Here is a 22,224-nt window from a genome sequence, read left to right as displayed (position 1 = left end):
GAACAGGCCAAATTCTACATGGTGGCTGTGAGCTCCTTCTGCTAAGGACAAGCCCAGTTTGATTGGGATGCAGGAGAGACTCAGCCCAAAATGAACAGGAGGAACATAGTGGGATATTTTTCAAAATATGGTTCTTTCTTGCAAGGCAAGAAGCCAGAATGGGAATGTTGTGATGGTTCTACCCCACACAAGTTCTCTGTTATGGGGGTACCACATTCCTACTTTGCCTGGGACAGCTCCAGCTGGATTTCACTGTTTGATTGCCACACAAATTCAAATTACCTCCACGTGTTAGCATCTGGATCAAACACCTCAATGGTCTTCAGGTACGTTGTGCCATCAAAGCCCCCCACTGCCATCAGCTGTCCATTCACCACGGCCAGGCCAACCTGCAAAACAGCCATCAGACAGCAGCTACTTAGCTGGGATGTCCTGAAAAGAAGGGTTAAAATGGAAATATTAATAAAGCTATTTAGTAACTGTGTTTGGTGAAAGGCAGTCTGCAGGAGAGGGTTGGGGTTTTTTCTTTAGGGCATGGCACAAATGAAATACCATAAAAAATGAGACATGGAAAGTTAAATATGTATCTCAGAATAAAGAATCTCTCAAAGAAAAAGCAGGGGGTTCCCCTTATTGCCAGCTACAAGAAGTAGAACCATCTGACTGATGATAAATACATGAGAATCTAAACCTTTTCCATACAAAACTTATGTTCTGGACTGAAATTCATCCCCAAGAAAGAATATCTACCAGCCCACAACACTTGGTTAAAGTAGCAGAACCACAGGCAAGCCCCTGGTCTCGATCCTCTCAGGTTGGGGCTTGGACCATCTGTAAGCACCTTGGCCTCCAGATGTTCTATTTAATCTTTGAAATCACTGAAACATCAAAACATGACTTCCAGGGGAAAACGTGGAGTATAACAGAAAAAAGGGAAGGTACACATTGCAAAATAGTCCCTGTTTTGGTTTTGAGGAAGTCAAAAGAGCTGCAGATACATCTGCAAGTGTTTAGCAGTTTCTGTAGAAAGCAAATACAGAAGCAGCTGATAAAGAGTCACTGTCTAATGAGAAACTAAAGTGGACAGTGTTGGACAGCTCACTCTGTGCTTGGAGAACAGAAATAAATATGTTCTCTGCCTCCAAAACCAGTGGTTGCTCGAACTGTGATTCATACTTGCCTGACACCAGACACTGGAACACTAACACACAGACAGAACTCATCCTCTCTTTAGCACATAATCCAATATCTAATGATGAACACCCAAATCATTTCCATCTCCCCAGCCAAGATGACTGCTGAAAACTGCATAACCTGTTGTTCACAAGAAAGCACCACGACCAGCAGTGTTTAGGAACTTGCTGTCACTCACAGCATTCAGAGGAGAGGCAGCAGCCCAAGTGAAAGCCCAGGAGCCCTGTTCCCACACACTCCTCCAGGCAATGAGAATCTGCTGGGAATATGTATTTGAACACGTGCTAACCCAGTTTCCCAGCTTTTTCCTCTCAGCAAGTGGGTGTTTTCACCTCCTAATTCATCCAGAGAGATCCAGGTACTAATTTGATAGTGTTCTTTGATGGTATTTCATACCAAGTACAGCTATGTCACCTAAAAGCTCCTCTGCTTCAGGCTTAGCTGACCACATACAAGGGCCCAAAACTATTGAAAAACACCCTCAAATGTCTCATTTCCCCATCCTAAACAGCTGTCTGTGGTATGACTTGCCAATCTCTTCACCCTTTAGTCTTGCTAGAGAGTTTTTTGCAAACTTTTTTCCCTCACAAAGAGGTCAAGATGCAGAGGAAGCAGGAGAGCCTCGTGACACACTTGACTGTGTGCTCTCCCCACAACAAGAGTGACAATGACACCTTGCCCTGTGCCCTCTGTCCCCACATGGTGACACGTGGCACAGAGGAGCCCACCAAGCCCCACCTGATGCCTCGAGAGGCTCCCTGGAACAGAGGTTGGACAGTGTCAAAGGAGTAAAGTAGGGATTTATTAAAGGCCTTCAAAGGATTCACCTTGGGCAGTACAAGGCTACAACCAAGATGGATGACCAGTCCCAAGTTCTCACACTTTTATAAGTTTTGGCCCATTTCTATATTGGGGTTCATTGTCCAATTCCAGCTCCAGGTGATGCAGTCCCATCCTCCCAGTCTGCTCTCCTCAATTCCATGTTGTTTGCACTTTTTGGGCCTGAGGGCTGTAACACTGTTCTTGGTTCTGAGGCTGGGAAAGGATTGTTTTGTGTGACTGAGCTGTGAGGAGAACTTGCCAACACTGTCTATGAAGTTCAGAGTTATAAACTAATGCAGTATAGAATCTGGAAAACGTGGGAATCAGAAAAACAGAAACTTCCACAGACACTGAAGGATCTGCTCTGCAGCCTTGGAAGAAGCTTGGATTGATGTATAAGTACAATACACAGACATTTAGCAGAAAAATCATAAGCTTATGCTTCTATAGTTTTAAGAATATGCTTTAAATGAGTAAGAAACTGTATTGATAAGATGGTGAAGGGTTTGTAAGGTAAGGGTGTGGCTGTATAGAATAAACTAAGAGTTTAGAAGTTATGAGAGTATGCAAGTGAGACAGAAGCCACTGGATAAAAGTATCCACAGTGCAGCAGAAGTAAATAAAGGTGATAGGTTAAAAAAGCAAAATAAATTCTGTGGCAACTGTCTGCTGAGTTAGAAAGCTCTATATTGCCTTGTAACAAAGAACTTGTGACTACTCTTGAGCTATGGCCGAATGCTTCCTCCTCTAAAACCTCATGGCCTGTGAGACTGACCAATAAATGGTTCTTAGCTTGGTAAGAGCCCCATTCCTTCATTTCTAATGGCAACAATGACAGGAAAACATGAAATGTAAAACCTGAGGCATCAGACTCACCCCGCTGCGCCGGGACGTCATGGCCACCACGGGAGACCACTGGTTGGTGCGTGGGTTGTACCTCTCAGCACTGCTGAGCTCTGTGGTGTCATCCCTGCCTCCCACAGCATAGATCATGTCCTGGTACACAGCACAGCCCAGGTGCTTCCTCCTGGTGCCCATGGGGGCTATCGTGTGCCAGCGGTTCTCCTGGGGGTTGTAGCGTTCCACTGCGGAGGGAGGGAAAGTGTGGGGTCAGCAGGGATGGCAGGCAGTGGGGAGACCTGATTTCCACACACCAAAAATGCCATGAACCCATCTGTTCCAAAGCCATGAACCCCTTTGTTCTTTCTTTCCTTCCAAAGCCACGAACCCTTTGTTCTCTCTTTTCTTCCCAAGAACTCTTGCTAACCTCTCTCCTGTCTCCACACTCATATCTTCACTGGAGAGGGAGGTGGCAATGCTACAAACTGACCTGCAGCAGTTTTACTTTTGGCACCTTCCTTCCTACAGCAAAAATGGCTGCTGCAGGAATTTAAGAAAAAAAATGTGCTTGCAACTCCTATGCAAATGATCAAAGCCTTATATTGAGGACATGCTGCCAAATGAAGCACTGAGAAAGTAAAAATGTGACACACAACCAGGTAATAGGGGCTCACAAGTCTGGAAAGTGAGCTATTGTATGGCAAAATAATATTTAAAGAAAAAAACTCCACAAATTGATCACTGAGATTTTCAACAGCCATCTGGGGACATGACAGGCTGCCAGGGCCAGGACAAGCCCTGACTGGGATGCAGGGACAGCAAAAGTCATACCAGTATTGAGAGGAGATGTTCCATCAGAGCCTCCCACAGCATACAGGAAGCCTCCCAGCACAGCCACTGCCACTCCCAGGCGCCTGGTGCTCATGGAAGCCACTCGAGTCCACTTGTTTTCTTTGGGATCATACCTGGCACAAGAATAAACACCAGAGCTGAGGGAAGTGCTGACATCTTCACAAAGGGGCAGTAAGACTGACTTTATTCTCCTCCAAAAAAAAAAAAAAATCCCTGTAAGATTTGTACAGCTCCTATCACCTCTCCAGCTTGTCTGCATCAGCTGCACCCTCTAAGAGACCCTCTTTCTTGCTGTGCCCCACTTTTTTGGGGTTTATTTTGCAATTAAAATGTACCTCTCCACAATGTTGAGACAAGAGACACCATCCTGGCCACCCACAGCATAGAGGTAACCTCCAAGAACTGCTACTCCAACACTGGTCCTGCAGGTGCTGGTGGGAGCCACATCACTGCTCCACTGATTGGTCTTTGGATCATACCTGGAAAAAAACACACCAGACAGCAAAAATTACCTGCCTAGGTCTGCTTCAGACTCTCCCAGGCTTGGGAGCTCTACTAAGGCTGTGAAACTTGCCTATCCTGAGCTTCAACTGCAGCACAGCTCTTTGTAAGCTGGATAAAAGCCCTGAAGTGATACAATGCATCCCCTACATGTTATTGCAGGGATGTTCAAACTGCAGGTTGGGATGAATCAAGCTGGAGATCAAAGGTTCAGGCTCCTGAGAGAGACTGGCTGGCGTGTGGTAACTTGCAGCAGAGTTAACTCTGCTCTGTTCCCTGCAGTTCACACAGGAACTCAGCCAGCACTGGGACTTCCAGCTAAAATATGGAGGAACAAGATGGATTTGGGAATCCAGAGACAAAGAAATACAGTGCATAGCAAGGAAGTGTAGGACATGGGACATACAATGCTAAGGTCATGATTCGGGAAGTTGGGAGCATTCAAGGAGATGGGTGGGAAGAAGGGGAGGCTCGAGGTGGGAGGAGGTATTTGTACAGCTCATTGGGTTTGTTACAGGGCCAAGATTTAGACTAGTAGGAGAGCATGAGTCATGTGGCTTTCAGGCATGGGAGTTGCCCTATGCAGTTCCCAGAAAGCTTGGTAAAACTTGTTTGACTTTAATCTTTCACAGATCTAAAACTGACCTATTTTTCTTCTTCTGCCTATGTGCCAAGGTTCCTTAATGCTCAAGTTAGCACTTAACAAAAAAAAAAATAAAAATCCAGGATCTTTCCCTCAGCATCTAAGTAATGCTCACTGCAACCTCACCTTCTGTGCCTTGCTTTTCTCTGTGAAGAGAAATGTGGCCACAACCTTCCTCAACAATACTAAAAACAAACCCTCAATTGCAAGGAAGGTTAACCAGGGTCACCACTCCTTCCAACAACATACCCAGACCCATCTCCTAGAGATTCCTTCCTTATGCCAGAGACTTTGGCTTTTCCCATTAAGCTGGGGATAACGTGGCACAAAGCATTCTGCACCAAGGGTGTGCAAGGCACGAGGAAACAACAAAATGAACTCATTCCTAAGAGGCTGCACCCAAGTTTAAACATTCACAGCTGAAATTCTGCACAGGGGCCTTATGGAGACCTACCTTTCCACACTGTTGAGATAAGAGGAGCCATCATGGCCTCCCACAGCATAGAGGAGGTCATCCAGGACGCTGACCCCGACACCACAGCGCCTCTTGCTCATGGAAGCCACCATCCTCCATTCGTTGGTCTGGGGGTCGTAGCGCTCCACGCTGGAAATGGCATCCCCGCTGCACCAGCCGCCCACTGCAGCCAAACACCAAAACAGGGTCACAAAAACACTCACTGAGCTCACACACTGCCTGTGCTCCTGGCACAAATTCCCCCCTGCGGACTCGTCTCAAAGTCACTCCTTCTGAGGTTTGTATTATAAAATAGAAGGAGATTTTCAAGAGCCTGGACTGAAGTTAGGAAATGCGGTGGCATGCACAGCACCAAAGAAATCCTGTGAGTAAGAACATAAGTTAACTCAGACTTTCAGATATTAATGCACAGGTCACAATCAGAAAGAGATTGGGAAGACTTTTTGGGAACACCACCACCAGAAAATCCTGCCTGGAGTCTCCTGGCCTAAGCCAGTGGGAAAAATACATTGATTCAGAATATCCTGACTTGGAAGGATCAAAGTCCAACTCTCCTGGCTCTGCACAGGATAGCCCCAAGAATCCCACCAATGTGTTGTCCAAATGCTTCTTGAGCTCTGATGGGCCTGGTGCTGTGACCACTGCCTTGGGAAGTCAGTTCCAGTGCTAGACTCTACTGTGGGTGCAGAACCTTTATTCAATATCCAACTTAAGCCTCCCCTGACACAGCTCCAGGCCATTCCCTCGGGTTCCACTGCTGGTTACCAGAGAGCCCAGAGCAGCGCCAGCCTCTCCTCCCCCTCACAAGGAAGCTGTAAACCATGACGAGCTCTCCTCTCAAGGCAGAGCAGATCGAGTGACCTCAGCCACTCCTCCAGCACCTCCTGCTGACACCACAGACACACCTGCAGGGACACACACCTGCAAAGAGCACCTCTCCACAGCGGATGGGTTTGCGCGGCCTCGTTCGCGGTCCCTGCATCAGCGGCCGCTCCTGGGGCAGCAGCAGGTAGTTTTTGGCTTCATCCACCAGATCCCTGTGCAAGACAGGAAAACATTAACCCCCAGAGCTCAGTCTTGGGAGAAGGGGCCAATCAGAACAGATGGGAATAGCAGCCAGCACTAGTCATGTGCCTCAGGTATTGCGAGGTCACACGAGAAGAGCGTGAGCAGCTCTGGTTAAACGCACGCTGTCACCTAAATACTCATCGGCTGTTTACAAGCCACTGACACAGTGACAGCAGCAAACCAGCACCAGAGCTTGGCCAGAGTTCAAAATAGATACAGCTTGCTATAAAAAGACTAATAAAAAAAATATATATGACAAGAGATTTGTCAGGCTTACTGTGCAGAAAAGAAAAACCCAGCCTGCCTCAAGCTAAAACTGAACAGTCAGTGGTTTTGCCTTGGAAGAGAACAGGAGTTGGAAAGCACACAAATACATAATACACACATGAACCAATAGATGGTGATAGTACCCTTCTGAGGAATATTTTCTCCATCAGCTCTGGCCAGCCCACACTGTCCATCCATTCATGACTTGCCACCTGGACTAATCCTAATATTACAAACCACTGAATAAAACAAAAAAGAACAAAAAAGTCCTCCTTCCCTCTACAAATGTGGAATTCCCCCAGTATGAATGCTTATTCAGGAAGAGAACAATGTAGCCTATGCCCTGAACTTCTTTACAATATGCACAAGATATATCATGTGCTTTGTGGATGATACAGAACTCTGTAGAACCAGAAAGGTGAGACTCATACCATAAAAGGAGGAAATGAAAACTTCCCTGCATTATCCTTGTGGGAAAGAGCAGACTCCAATTCCAGAGTCCAATTCAGCTATCAAAATGCAGACATCCTACATAGAAAAACTACTTTAGATCCCACTGAGATCATCATGAAAGCCATGCAAGAGCTGAGCTGCAATAACAGGCCGTGACTAGAGGGGGTGAAGGAAAAAAAAAAGGCAAAATGAAAATCAATATACTGAAAGGTCTTTTACCAACAGTCAAATTGCACACTCAAAGTTTGACATTTCACTGAAAACTTGAAAGAACAAAACCACTTCTGGGGTGCACCAGTGACAAATATTATACAAAGAGAAAGCAATTTCTCCTGCTTCTCCTATCCTGCCAGAGACGAAATTGTGAGGCATCACCCATTTACCGGTGACAAATGAGCACAGTTTCAGGGGACAACAAAATCCAATTCTGTAATTGGCTGAGGAGATTTACCTGCATTCCTCATCACTCTTAATGAGTGGATCAGAGCCCACTGTACCCACAAGAAACTTGGGACTCAACAGGGGCAGGCGGACGTGCTGCAGGACCTGAAACACAAACCAGAACACCTATGGTGAAACCACAGATACCCACAGAGATACAAAAAGCCAAATGGAAAACAACAGAATTTTAGTTGAATGGAATGCAGCTTGTCTCACAGCACATTTGCCTTTTCAATATCCCAGTTTAGATACCCAGCAGAAAATCAGTTTTCAGAAAGGGACAATCCACTGGATCAACAGCTGAAAGGTCACAGCTGGAAACCTTTAGAAAATTACAGATGTCAAGACATCTGCCTGAACACTAGTTAAATTAGTGGTTTTTTCAGCCATTTAGCTCTCAAACCTGAGTGGTATTGCAGAGTAAATGAACAATGAGAAACAACACATCTTTCAGAAGGGTTTAGAATTTGAATGCCCAAGCACATATACAAAGAGGCAAACAGTTATAAAAGCATAAAAGCTGCCTTGAGAAGAGCAGCTTTTTCCAGTTTGGTTTGTTTACTTAAAACCATTTTCAAAAGCTTTCCAGTAAATAAAGTTGCATTTAACATCTCTTTCCAAAGCAGAAACAGTGAGGCAGGCAGATGCTCACCTCTTTTGATCATCCAGCCCCAGACTTCAGAGGCTTTGGGCTGACAGCTTTGTCAGAATGGGTTCTGCTCTGTGAAATGCCTTGGCTTAGATGAAGCATCACATTCCGACGAAACCATTCTGACAAGCTCCACTGTAAAATCGTGAGGGCTGAGACACAAATCAAGCAGCAGAGCTTAAAGAAGCATTGCAAAGCGAGACAAGCCTTTTCCTCTCCACTGTGGTTTTGATACAGCTCTCCAAGCAGTGCAGGCAGGTTTGTCTGGACAGACTGCTGGAGTGAGCTCGTTTGGCAAGTCCTAGCTGGGAAAAATCTAACAAATCCCCTAATGAAGGCTCTGGCCAGCCTAGATGAAGGGACAGTGCAAACCACCTAACACAGGTGGGAGTCAGAGAATTTTAGTGGCTTTACAACATTCAGAAACACTCTGGCACCGCCCTACCATCCCTCATTCTTCTCCCCCTGGATAAAGCAGCCTGGAATGTCTCTGTGAGACATTCCAAGATTACCTGTGGCAGCTGGGGTCTTCTCTCCTGGATGCTGTACTTCACCCAGGCCATCACAGCGTTGAACACCTGCTCCTCGCTGCGCACGTTTAACTCGTCACTGGAAATGATGTCTATGAGCTGGTTGGCAGGAAGCAGCATGAACTCTTCACTCTCCATCACCTGGGAAAGGCAGAGGAAAAAGGAAGGGAGTTAAGACAAAGCATCAGAACCACTCACCACCCCAGCACTTCATGGACTGACCCAGTAAAAAGCCAAATCCCCATCAGTTCCAAGACCAACACACGTGAAGGGTTTGCTGCACTGGGCAGAACGCAGCCCCCAGCAACACAACAAGACACTTCTAGATGGGCATGCCTTTTACACCCTTTAACACTTTTAAAGGGTGAAACCACACTGATCAGGTTTTGAAATACAGGAAAAACAAAGCCCTTCTTTAAAATCAGCCTCCTCGTTTGCCGTGCCTAATACATAAAGCAGAAATGAAACCACAATAAATACATGACTAAAAAGCAGCACTGGAGCACAGAAGATTCACAAGGAAAGCAAAACAGAGCAAAATAAGAGTCTCAAACAAGTTACCAGAGGCATTGCAGAGAACACAGAAAGCCTGATTTGTGGCAGAACAGAAAATATTTCAGGAGACTCATCTGATCCTGCCTCTTTCATTTGCTCTAAATATATACACATGGAGTGTGCAGCAGTCGAGATGCACTAAAGAGGGAATCAGAGCTTCTAGAGCCCCTAAGGACTGATCTCTTGTGAAAGTCAAGCCACTGACAAACACATTAATTCCTTCAGCATCCAAGATAGCAACCGAGTTTCTCAGGAGGCCTTGGCTGCTGCTGGGGGACTGCTCACACAGCATGAGTCAGTCAGACTGCCCTGGGAGCTCACACAGCACCACAGCTCCTGCACAGACACCAGATAGATGGGAAAAGGTACAAGAATCAAAATTAAAACTGCAGAAATGGCCTGACTGATAACTGCAGGCTCGCCTTCCCTGCAAGCATTCCCAGCCTGCAATTTCCAAAAGGTTCAGGGACAGAAAATAACTGAATGCTGGCTTGCTCTTATCATCTGTGACCACATTAGAATTCCGTGACTTATTTCACAATTTGCTGCATAAATTAAAGAAAAACACTCTTTGACACGATCATCTCAACAGCAGTCAGCTGTGCAGTCCTTTTAATTACCTGAAGAAGTTATTTAAGGGCACTGAACAAATATGCAATTACTGACAACAGAAAATATTGTTAAAAAAGAACAAAGAGGACAATGAGATCAGTTACCAGACTTGGTTCTTGGGCACCCTGAGCTTTTGGGGACAGTAAAGACCACAGCAAGGTTGGCCCACACAATCCTTCAGCCTTTCAGTAGGAACTGGCTTGCTCATTAAAGATCTTTATCAGCTTTTTTTTTAAGTTTTTTATCAGCTTTTTTCCATGGTCTCCTTTCCTCCTACAAAGCTTTTGTGTAAACTTTACTCTGATGGTTTTTAAATGCAGCTCCTACAGAGTCTGGAAACAGCAGCTGTGGAAATTCCTGAGTTAAAGATGCTGATCCAGTCTCTCCCTTTGAAGCTCAGGACACCCAGTTGCATTGATGGCCTCACAAAATTCAAAGCACTCAAAGCAGTTCTTTAAACCAAATTATTACTACTGTGCAACTTGTTAGTTTACATAGTAAACCAAATCATATTTAAAATGCTTTGGCTTTTTTTGGCTTAATTATCAGGACACTCATAATTACCTGACTAATATTAATGATTTATTTTACTGACTTGCTTAGTGGACAAGAATTGGCTGAATTTCATTTCCTCTGCAGCATTCCTGAACATCAGTGCCTTTATAAACAGAGAGAATTAATGTCAGACACTACAATATAGAGTCCAATTTTTGTCTGTTGATAAAAGTGCAAGTTGTCCACCCATAAATATAATTTTTCCCTACACACAAATGTCAAGAGACAAAAAAACCCAAAAAAAAACCCCAAAAAAACCAAGGCTGTTCTTGTACAGTGGAGTTGTTAATAGAACCATTTCACATTATATGCACAAAATCTACGAGGGGTTATAGGCAACAAATTAAATTGGGAGGAATGGAAAAAACTGAAAAAACATTTTACCAAGAAGTTAATGATGTAATGCAGCAATACACATCAAAATTTAATAGAAGCAGAGGTTAGCACAGCAGAGGACATGAAGTAATTCAAACTGTATTCAAAGTAACTGCATGGGTTGGCCTGGTGCCTGCTGCTTAATATTTCACCTTGGCACCCAGGAAATTCCCAGCTCATGTCCCTTTCTGCCAGCTTGGAGGAATGATGACACAGCCTCTGCACAGGAAGACAAACTTTTTATCAGCTTTTTATTTATTTTTTATTATTTTTCAACCTCCACAGTGGAGGATGGTTAAACAGAAAAGTGCCTGGCTTCCCCCAGGGATCACCAAGCCACTCCCCAGATGGAAAATACTGCCAGAATGGAATGCAATCCCATGGAGCAGCAGCACTGACACTGTCTGTAGAGAAACAGTGGAAGCAAAAGAAGTGATTATTAAGGATGAAGAGCTGAAGAACTCCTGGGGCACTGAAATGGACACCAAAACCTGTCCAGGACAAAGAAATAGTGCTCTAATCTAAGCCTCAGTTCTCCAGAGGCTGTGTTTAAGTCAAGTCAATTATAATTTGCATCATCTTTGAGGAAGAGTGTTCTCTTCTCTTTTGCCTTCATGTGCTTTAACAGGGATAAGGAAGACAGAAAGTTGTCTTCAAGGGACTGCAAAAGAAAAGAAGCCCATAGCAAGCAGCTCTTAACAGCCAGCTGCATGTATTAACGCTAAAATATTTTAAAACAAAACTGTCAAGCTGATAAAATGTTATTTAGAGGCTTCTAAGCATGCCCTACTCATGTAATAACAAGATCTAATAACCAATAAAACAACTCATGTAATAACAAGCTCTAATAACCAATAAAATAAGCAAGCACTGAAAATAAACAACCATCTGGATAGCATCTTGCTCCTCCCCACAAAAAACCCAAAAACCAACAAATCCAGAAGAAAAGAAGTGCACAGCAAGCACAGAGGATATGAAGTGGCCAGTTAAAATGCAGGGCTTTGGGAAACCACCAAGTTCTACAAAAAACAACCACATCTTACCAGTAAATTCTACTTGGTTAGAGAAGATGCATTTAATTGCAGCTTTTGTAGTAAACTGATCTTGTGTCCACAGTTAGATACCAAGAATTGTCTCCACTGTGTCCAACAGTTGTGTTCTGTCGTGTTGCCCCAGCTCAGATTTTTCTTAAGTACTACCTGACTGAAATTAATACAATTCCAATCTGCTTCTTGCATGTTAGAAGGAAAAAAAAAAAAAAGAGACAAGCTGCCATCACTCACAGCACTTCCATACTGCTGCTTCTCTGGGGAAACTAAATTAGCACCAGGAGTTCCTGGAGTTCCCCCCTTTGGAAAGGATCTCCCAGTGAAGCTGGTGGGAAAAGGAGATTTTTCTGCAGCAGTTCAGTGAAGACCCACTTTTCTCTGACTATTGCTCACACAATCCTTAATTATAATGTTGATCCTTGTCTGAACCAGCTGCTGGCATTTTTTTTTTCACCAAAAAATCATCTAGGCAGAATTAACAAAGGATGAGAAACTTGAGTTTGTAAAGGTCAGCTACAATATTACACATCTGCATTACTTTCAGACAGCTTCTGCTGAATAATAGATGCAAAACTCTAGTTCTGCTACAACCAGGGATTTGAAGACTCCCCTGAGGCAGCCTCATGCTCTCCCAAACACCCACTTTTCCAATCTCAGAGCTCAACATCAAATTCCTTGGGTTCTATTGATGTGTTATCCTTACTTTTAACACCTGCTCCCCCTCCAACCATGTAGAATCCAGAATATTTCTGAAAGAGGAGTGGAATGTGCAGGCAGGACAGATTCAACGCCAAATCCACCTGCACCCACGGCCTTGCCTCCCACACAGCACTCACCACACACCTTTCAGGGAAGAAATGCTGTGCATCATATACAAACCACTGGTACAACACAGTCCTGCCACCTCCCTCCTCTTTGCTCCCCACTTAAAATCTGGCACATCTGGCACCCATCACTATGGGTCCCATCACTGGCACCCACTATCAGGGCACAGAGCAGGTGAACAGGCTGGATTTGGAAAAAAGGACAAAATGAGAGTTGCTGAAAGCTCTCACAGGCCACATTGATGCATTTTACATCACAATTCCAGCACACCAGCTCCTTACCTCCTGGAAGTTGTGCTGTGTGAATTTGTCAGCGATCCTCAGCAGCTCGCGGCACGAGTGAGTGTCAGCAAAAGCCCGGATGCCCAGGCAATTGGAAGGGTCCAACTGTCTCTTGAGGAACTCACAGCAAGCCTCCTGGATCTCAGCCAGCTGGAGAAGACAAGCAGCTGGCAGCAAGGTCTGGACATTGCCCTCCTCCACAGTGATCTGCGAGGTGTAGGCGAAGTCGATGAGCAGCTCCATGGCGCGCTCGTCGATGTCCCGGATCACCACCTCTGTTTGCCGCGACTCCGCCAGCTCCCCGGTGAACATGGCTCGGAAGTAGGGGCTGCAGGCCGACAGGATCACCCTGTGGGCGTAGATCTTCTTGGCCCCCACTACCAGCACCACATCGCAGAGCTCCCGGTGCTTCCTCAGCAGGTTGATGACCTCCAGGGTCTGCCGGGGGTGCTTGTCGGAGATGTAGGGCATGCGCGCGGGCTGCGGGACCCCCTCGGGCAGCTTGTTGGGGTCTCCGAGGGTGCAGCGGCTGGTCACGTCCATTCCGGTCTCTCCTGGGCGAGCGCTGGCACACCTGCAGCGCAGGAGATACAGATACAGCACCATGGTCAGGGATCCCAGAGCCTGCCGGGATCTGAAGCTCCGCAGCTCGCGCTGAGCCCGAGCCGTGCCCGTAAGTCCACGGCGGGACGTGAAAACAAGCACGTGACCACATGAAAGAGGAATCCATCTCCAAGCAAAGCTTGCTTAGAAGTAAACAAATGCCAACTTGCAGCAGGCTTCTATTTATTGCTATTTTTATAGGCTTTCTATGACACACGGCTGTAATATCCAGCTACACATACATATTTATGAGCTGAACCTCGCCGTAGCCTCCTGTGGTAAAGGCACATTATCCCCATTTCACAGAGTGACTCAAAGCACAGATTAGCTGACTTGCCCACTGTCAAATGCTGGAGTTCTCTTTGACAGAGGTGGAGATGGATTTCTACTGCAAAGAGTTCCAGCTCTGTGATTTAACCAAACTTCTCTGTTCTACCCACGTTTTTAATGGGGTCACTCATCACTGTAATGTCTGAACACACTAAACTGTCACACAGACTTCAGGAGCTCAAGATGACCTGCAGACTACCATGAGCATGTTTCAGGTTCACAGAATACCCATTTTAATCATCACCTCTTCAATTATTTTTGAGCTATGGAGTCTCCACCCTCCCTGACACATGTCAAAAGAAGGTTAATCCTCCCTAAGAATGGCAGAAGGCAGGCAAAACCAAATCCAACCAAATAGAAAAAAGATAAAACAAGTATCCACTGCTATCAACCTACCAAAAAAGGAAGAACAAGAAGTCAGGATGGTAACTTTAGAGCTGAAGAATCACTTAAGAATACATAAACTAAGTTACTGGCACAGAGAAGAAATGCAGTATCTTCCCAGTTTCAGATGCAATCAGGAAAAAACAGGAAACTGCTGCCTCCTCCCACATCAAAGGAAAACCATCACTAAAAGCAATTAAAGGACATTGAACAAAATATCAGAATATTGATGGTTCATGTCCATTGAAGATGCACTGAAAGAACCAAAACACACTGGCCACTAGCAGTTTTTCCCTGGTCCACTGGCATTTGTGAGCTGTCACTACCTCACTGTTCATATTAAGAGTTAAGAAGAAATCAAGCTTGGCTTTGCCTTGGCTCAATGTAATTTGCAGCAGGCTTGAAGAAAAGAATTAAAAAAACCAAACACCTCACATCTTTTCCCTTCATTATTATGTCAAATGCACTCTCCAAGCACTGGGAAACCATCTCTGCAGCAGATCAAATTATTTACTTACATCTTAGCCTGTTTTCCCATTCCCTCCACACCCTCTCCTTGATCATCATATTCAGATGTTTTAGACCATTACCTCCTCCTCCTATCTTGGTTACACAGATCCAGCTGGGGCTCCCCTCTGGGTTTTGCTGCTTGCTCCTGCTCAGCACCTTAAATGCTTTGGATTTTTATCCCTGCTCCATCTTTTTTACATCCATCACCCTTCTGCTTCCCTGACACCTCTGACAAATCCTTCTGCTCTTATACTGCCTCTCACTCTCCTCCACCCACTCCTGCCCCTCACAACCCAAATTCACCTTTGGGGGTTTGACAATCGTTCTCAAAGCTCTGCCAAGTTCCTCACAAACAATGCATAAACTAAACTGCCCTTGCAGCAACACACACCAACCACAATTAATGGTACCCCTGCAAAAACCCCAAGAAACCTCAGCTGAAGATTAATTTACCTAATTGGCTTATTTTCACAGTCCTAAGCAGCCAAGGCCAGAAGGTAAGTAATTCAATCCCTCTACCAAAAGATGGAGAAAGGTGGTAACAAACATTCCCCTGAAGTTTGGCTCTTGCTAAGCAAGATAAGTCAATTTTATTGGGCATTAAGTGTTTTCAACTATGTCAAACCAACCCTTGGAAGGAAAAAAAGAACACAGTAAGAGCTCTTTTAAGACACATGCTACTACAGTTCTGGACAGTTTGTCTTGACCAGGCTGTCAGTCAAAGAACAGAAAAAGCATTCTTCAAATAAAAACCCATTTCATGTAACTACAGCTCAGAAGAGACACTGACATCCAGGACAGGGCATCCTTTTGGAAAGCCCACAACCCCTCTGTCCCACCTGTAGGTTTTCCTCATCTCCCACTAAAATCAGTCCTAAAGCAGATCTCTGAGTGGCACAGGTTCTAAGCACAGACAGATGAGATAAGGACCATGCTGCCAGAAGAAATACAAAATATTCCTGCCAATCCCACAGCCCAAGACTCCCTGCCAACACAGGGCAAGGGGATTTACCATCTTGTGCCACAGGATTACTTGGCCAGATTTAGGCAGCAGTCCTTGTCTTTCCTAGCCAGGGCAGAACAGGATTTTTCTGCCCAAATGAGGCCCTGCTGAACACATCTTTAACTCACTGAAAAGGTATCTGGTTAGCAAGAACTGCATTGTTCCCATCAGCATTTATCTGAGAGTCTGCATTGTACCCAGCCCTCTCACTCCTGGGGAGAAAGTGCTGGTTAATGATTAAAGAAGACTGAATGGATGGAAAAAAGAGTAACAACCAAACGTTCCTGATTCATCCATAACTTATCTCTGGGTGGTGCAGAAGCCAGTGATCAATTGGCTTAAGAATTTCCAAGCTGGATCAACCCAGATGCTTGATGTGAAGCTCGGTGGGCTGCTGCTACACACAGGCACAGAAGTGTGAATTTAAAGGACACGTCTGCTGGCTTGTGTCTCCACAAAGATTGTAATTCCACTGCATTCTGTGTGCATTATGCATAAATATGCAGAGAATGAAATGATGAGTCAGTAGCTTAGAGGTGTGAAAGACAGAAGGCAGCACTTGATTCTCACATGGCAGGGGAGCTGCCTCCCCCCACACAGAGCTCAGAGCTGCTCCTGAATAGCCAGGGTGATTAAGGAGGGCTGAGGATCCAGATGAAATGTGTGTGTGTACCCGGATAAAACATTCACACCCAGCTATGCAGATATTCTGGGATTAGCTTCCATCAAAATGCAGGGCTGGGGAAATCAGCAAATACAATGGGATTAAGAAAGGGCTGACAAAGGATCAGTTTTTGTAGCACACTGCTGAGAAGTACAAATGGGAACACAGGCAGTCTGCAACACTAAGTCAGCTAAATAAACAGTCTGCTCTGCCTCCATTTTATTCCACTAATGCCCAAAATTTCATTCATTAACAGGGGCATGTATGAGACATCCATCCTTACAGCAGCTCCTGCTAAAGTTAAAAAAAATACCTAATAACACACACCTCGGGAAAATTCCCTCCCATGCTGTCATAAGGGCACCTTAACTTTCAAATCAGCATTTTTTAAGACAATGTGTGTCTCAGCACAAGATTATAAACAGGCTTTAACACAGTTCAGCAGAAAACAACAGGCTGACCTGAGGCTTATGAAACACACATTTCAAGCTAAAAACATCAACTGAAATCAAAAAATCATACATTGCTGGAGTGGATTTCAGTGGCAAGAGATATTAGAAGCAAGTAAAAATAACAAACCAAATGGGTAGTGATTTCTGTCAATGCCTTGATTTGAAATTAAGAAATAGTTCCTATACTCCTTACAGAGCTGCAAGAACAAGGGCCACTGACTTGGCCCAGCCTTTGGCAACAGAAGTCACCACCACAACATGCCAGCCAAGTAAATGGAAATGCTTTATTGTGGCATCAGTACTCCAGGCATTAAGTTAGCTAGAAGTCTGATTATCAGGAAAAAGACCACTGATTCATTTTCTTGCCTAGCTAGCAAGGTTCCAGTAAGTTTTCTCAATTAAGTTATGCAAACAAGCAGATAAACCTGACTGAAATACTATTTTACATTACACAAAAGGAAACCAGCAAGGATCTGGAGTATTTGCCCCTATTTATATTGCTTGGTTTGAATTTACTGACCAAGCCCAGAAATTTCAGTTTCACCCTAACTGAGGAAAACATCCCACTCAGGGTGAAACTGAGGATGCCCATACTCTGAAAGAGGAGGTCATTACTGGAGCCTTCCAAAACCTTCCTGAGCCTTCTGCAGTTTGTTTTGTGCAAGAGCTATGTCCAGGCAGTTGAATAAGCTCCTGAGTGCACGACCAGGATCTGAAGCCTCCTTCCTCCTGCCAAGTCTGGCTGCTCAAGCCTGCTCTGATCCAGCACTGCTGTTGGGAAAAGGCTGCCAGGAAAAAGCTGGGTGAGGAAGAGCTGGGAGAGCTTCTCCAATTTGTTTGGGAGCTGCTCAAGCCCTCCTGCCTGAGCCATGTTGAAGATATATCTGCACCTGACAGTGCACCCACCCATCCTGAGCTGATTTCCCTGCTTCCTTCCTCACCCTTACTTGCCCAAGGGATCCAGGACTCCTGTTTGGCCCTGGCCATCAGATCTGCTCTGCCCTCCTTGTCTGGGTGCTGTTGGACCATGCCCTTTACTCAGAAGTCCCTGCTGCCTTGTTTTTCCCTTCAGCAAAGCCACATTCTCTTACTGAGAGTGAGCAAGAACAGCCTGCCCCAGCCACCCCTTCATTCCTAATGCAAGGTAAATCCTGTTTGCAGCAGCAATTCTGTGTTCCCTGCTATAATCTTGACAGGAATAGCTGGAATTCCTTATCTGTTCAAGCTGTTCCTCCTCCCCTCTGAATGCTGTACATATTTGATACCATCTCACTCTGTTTATTAACCCATTACTGGCCAAGCCCCACTCCCCTCTTCGTGCAGGATCTACCACAACCCTCACGTGGGGGTGTTAAATTGGCTTCAGAACCCTGAGTAAAAAGATAAAAGAAAGTGTTCTGCCATCTGCATAGCTGGAGTTCATAGGAAGATCTATGCCCAAAATCCAATCAGGAACCTTTTATCATTTTCTGCTAAGACAGGCAATAGGAGGAGAACAAACAGAAATTTTAACAAGCCACACTGAGGCCCTTAAAACAGATGAGTGTTCTCCAGAACTGGAATCCACAGCTCACAGCAGAGATATGCTTGTCAGGCCAGGCTGCAGCAATAATAAAAAACCTCCACTTCTTCAGCACTGTGCTCCTGCCCACCACAAAAACTCAAACTGAGTGGCAGCCAGAACTTCCACAATAGCAAGTCCAAGGCCACGAACCCACAGACACACAAACTCCAGCACAGGAATTCTCTGCCTCGGTGTGACATGGAAAACAGCAGGCACAGAAACTACTTTAGAACCTCAATTTCCCCATCAGGAACACAAAAAGTAGGGAGAAAACAAGAACACGAGGCAAGCTAGTCACCAATTTTATGTTATTCTGCAAAAGCATCTTGATAAATGGAGCACAACATCAAAACCTAAAAAGCTGGTTAAGATTTAAATAATCTCTACTGAAGAGGGCTCCAATGAAAGAAAGCTCATCTGCTATTTAATCCATCTTGGAGGAAAAGGAATTCACTGCAAAAGTCACATACAGCTCCTCATTGACCAAACCACATGTCTTATCTTGGCAAAAATGCAGGTCCCAGGTTTACTCATTGCTGAGCTGCAGCAGCGGCACAGCAAGTTAAATTCATTAAAATTCATTTAATTAAAACAGCATTGTGCCATTCTTCAAGGGTTTAAGTGGCTACTTACTTCTTGCCTCCTTACACAGAACCCAGGCTAATGGTTTCTGTGGCTAAGAATGCTCTATATATTCATCTATGGTTAAAACCCTTGCCTTCCCTTACACCAGTGTTTACAGATTTACCCATAATAAAGTTTTCCTTCTTCCAACATCCTAAAGAGCACAAACAGACCAAGCAAGCTGCCTGAGTTCTCTCCAATTCATTTAGAGGTGAAGAACTTCAGGCAACTTTGCTTCCACACAGCCTGTATCACGTACAGAAAATTTATCTGCTGCTAAATTTTGCTGTGGGTTTGCCATAGAGCAAGGAAAATCAACAAGAACTAGCAGGGAACCATGTTTGCAAACCTGTCATCATGCTGAACTACTGTGACAACTTTTCCCTCTATGAGAGAGAATGTTTTTGACACAACCACAGCAAGAACTCCCCTGAATTAAACTTCAGCTGCATCTCCAGCTCATTAGAACTGAGGCAGCTGGCATCCATAATTAGAAAAGGCAATCCCCTTTTCACCCAAGACCTCACCAAACTCCTTTCGTTAAGAGAAAAATAATGGCCCTTGGAAACCAAGTTTAAATTTATTCCCAGGCAGTTTATTTTCCACATTTTATTTTTTTAATACTTAAGTAATTAAATACTGAATTTTAAACATGACAGTAATTGGGGGAACTGGAAAAGGGGATGGAGAATTACAGTAACTTGCCTTCCATAAAGACATCTGGTCTTGTAAATACAGAAAACTCAATACATTTAAGAAAGGTACTAAAGAGGAATGATTTATTTCCCAATTCCCATAGCCAGCCTTTTTTAAAAAAATCCAAAACTACACAACATTTTACAGTGCAGGCAGATAGAAAACCAACTCACATGATTTATCCTGTTTGGGGAAGAGAAGAACAATTGGTTTTGTGTCTTACCTGCGCATTGGCTTTCCGTCCATGCACCGTGAAGAGAAACCGTCACCCTACACTTCAAGACCTGATCCAACAGAAAAAAAAAAGAGAAAAAAAAAAGGTGATTTCCTATGGGTTACTTTTAATTTTTGAGGGAATGCTTTGCTAGGCTCTGTCTCTACAAATGAGCTGATATCTTTTTGGTATTCTGATAGAATGGTGTTACATCTCTTGTGTCTCACTAGTTTTACATCTCTTGTGTCTCACTACTCATCGAGACTGAGAACGGAATAAAATCTCTTAAAACATCTCTCACTTACCCTGTCTCTGTAAAAACTAAGAGAACCAACAATTTCCAAGTCAAAAGAACCTTCCCCTCTTCAGTCTCCCTCAAAGAGAACAGAGCTGCCCACAACCACATCCTAATGTGCCTTTGAGCTCTTATCCAGTTATAAATTCACAGCCCAGATTAACAAAACCTGGACTGCAGAGAATAAAGCAGAAGAAAACATCACCAGCATTAAAAACATTTCCACCACGGCTGCACAAAGATTCCTTACCAAACAGAACACACACATTACAAAGTCAGCAAACTGCCTGCCTCCCTGAATCCTTAAAACTGTTCTACCAAAGGGAAAATATCTGAAGTGACAGGGTGCTCACTGTCACTCCTTGCTCGAAGCCAGGAGGTATCTCTTCCTCACACATTTAGCAGAGATTTAAGGCAGGCTGGCACCTAATAAACAGCACAGCACTGCTCACCAGCTACACTGCAGAGCCAGAATTTGATAGAAGATAAAACTTGTGTCTGGAAATTGAAGATAACTGTGCCCCAGAGGTAAGAGGGATGCTAATAATGCTACTACATCCGCAAAGATGAATGATGCTGCCTGATGCTCACTACACTTCCACTCCAAATATTCATTTTCTGAGAGTAATAACAGTTGCAAACTGCACAGGCCTTTCATATTCAATCACTAACTTCTAATTCTAATGTAAATTAACCCTTTTTACAAGGGCATCGCTTGCCCCAATTTCATTTTCGATAGCTATTCACTTAGGAATACATTTAATTCAATTATTATTCAAAGCAAGAAGCCTAACTTTTTGTGGGGGAAAAAAAAAAATCTATTAAAAGAACAGAAAGGTGTTCTGCTTCCACACTGATAGTCACAGGCTTCTACCCCTCCAGAAAAAAGCAAGAAACGGGAAACCACTGAACTATGGGAAAAGCAATGACAGAACGAGAACGAGAATGAATTAAACCTTAAAATAAACCCAGGTAGCATTCACAAGAGGGAAAAAAAATTAAATTTAGGAAAAGCAAGATCATTTTTGGAAGACTGGGACTGTCAGATTGGAACCCTGCATCCAACAACGAGCAAAATATTTTTGGCACAATTTAAATTGAACTACAGAACTGTTATAGCTACGTGAAGAAGAACCTCATTTCACAGGCAGCACTCTCCAGGAGCATTATCCCAGACACACCAGCGGAGCTAGCTAATGAAGAATAAGCTCAGACTTGCTGTCTGCCACACTTGCAAATTACTCAGGTTCGCAGCTCCCTGCAAATAAAGACGGGCAATTCCTCCCGGTTAGGGCACCGCATACAGATTCCGAGGGGAGCTCGGTGCTGCCGGGGCACCGAGCACGGCCGCAGCCCGCCGGGGCTGTCCCGTGAGCCGGCAGCGCCGGGCGGCCCCCGGAGCACCCCGCACACGCGAGGGAACGTGCAGCAGGCTATTCTTAGCCCCCCGATTGCATCAGATTTAATCCCCTTAAACCCACGTTGAAAGCCGGGGAGGAGGGGAAAATACACATACACGTATACACGCAAAATAAAGGCATTGAAACCGCGCTGTCCGCGGGGCAGCAACAGGCTCAGGGGCGGCTCTGCCAGCGAAGCTCGGCCCTGCAGCCCCCGCGGCTCAACTCGGCTCTGCCGGCGGCAGCTCCTGCGGGACGGGCACCGCTCCCCTTCGCCGGGCCCGGCCGAAGGGCCACCCCGAGCCCAGCCCAGCCCAGCCGAACCGCGGAGCCCACGCTGACCCAGCCCTTCCGGGCAGCGCTGCCCGGCCCACCCCGCGCCCCCCGGCCGGCCGAGCCGCCTCACTCACGCCGGGCGCGGGCTCCTCGCCACCGCCGAACCGCGGTCCCGCAGCGCCGCCCGAGCGCCTCCTCAGCCGCAGGAAGCGGCCCGGCCCC

At 45.2% G+C, this 22,224-nt stretch overlaps 1 protein-coding gene across 2 annotated transcripts in view; it reads right to left on the bottom strand.

Moving 5' to 3' along the window:
* The window catches only part of KLHL20 (kelch like family member 20), a 25,998-nt gene extending 3,774 nt beyond the window's left edge, over nt 1-22,224 (bottom strand). For both annotated transcript variants that reach the window (XM_030226450.2, XM_030226449.2), the window contains exons 1-11: nt 22,137-22,224; nt 20,041-20,101; nt 12,988-13,561; nt 8,718-8,876; nt 7,567-7,661; nt 6,249-6,364; nt 5,307-5,490; nt 4,044-4,187; nt 3,688-3,821; nt 2,893-3,101; nt 283-389 (exon numbers count right to left, since the gene is read on the bottom strand). In XM_030226450.2, the coding sequence (XP_030082310.1) occupies nt 283-389; nt 2,893-3,101; nt 3,688-3,821; nt 4,044-4,187; nt 5,307-5,490; nt 6,249-6,364; nt 7,567-7,661; nt 8,718-8,876; nt 12,988-13,561; nt 20,041-20,063 (1,745 nt within the window). In that variant the 5' untranslated portion in view covers nt 20,064-20,101; nt 22,137-22,224. The remainder of the gene's footprint in view (nt 1-282; nt 390-2,892; nt 3,102-3,687; nt 3,822-4,043; nt 4,188-5,306; nt 5,491-6,248; nt 6,365-7,566; nt 7,662-8,717; nt 8,877-12,987; nt 13,562-20,040; nt 20,102-22,136) is intronic.

The sequence above is a fragment of the Serinus canaria genome, chromosome 8 (genome assembly GCF_022539315.1).
Source record: "Serinus canaria isolate serCan28SL12 chromosome 8, serCan2020, whole genome shotgun sequence".
Lineage (NCBI taxonomy): Eukaryota > Metazoa > Chordata > Aves > Passeriformes > Fringillidae > Serinus > Serinus canaria.
The sequence above is the reverse complement of the archived record's forward strand: the minus strand, read 5'-3'. Positions and strand labels throughout refer to the sequence as shown.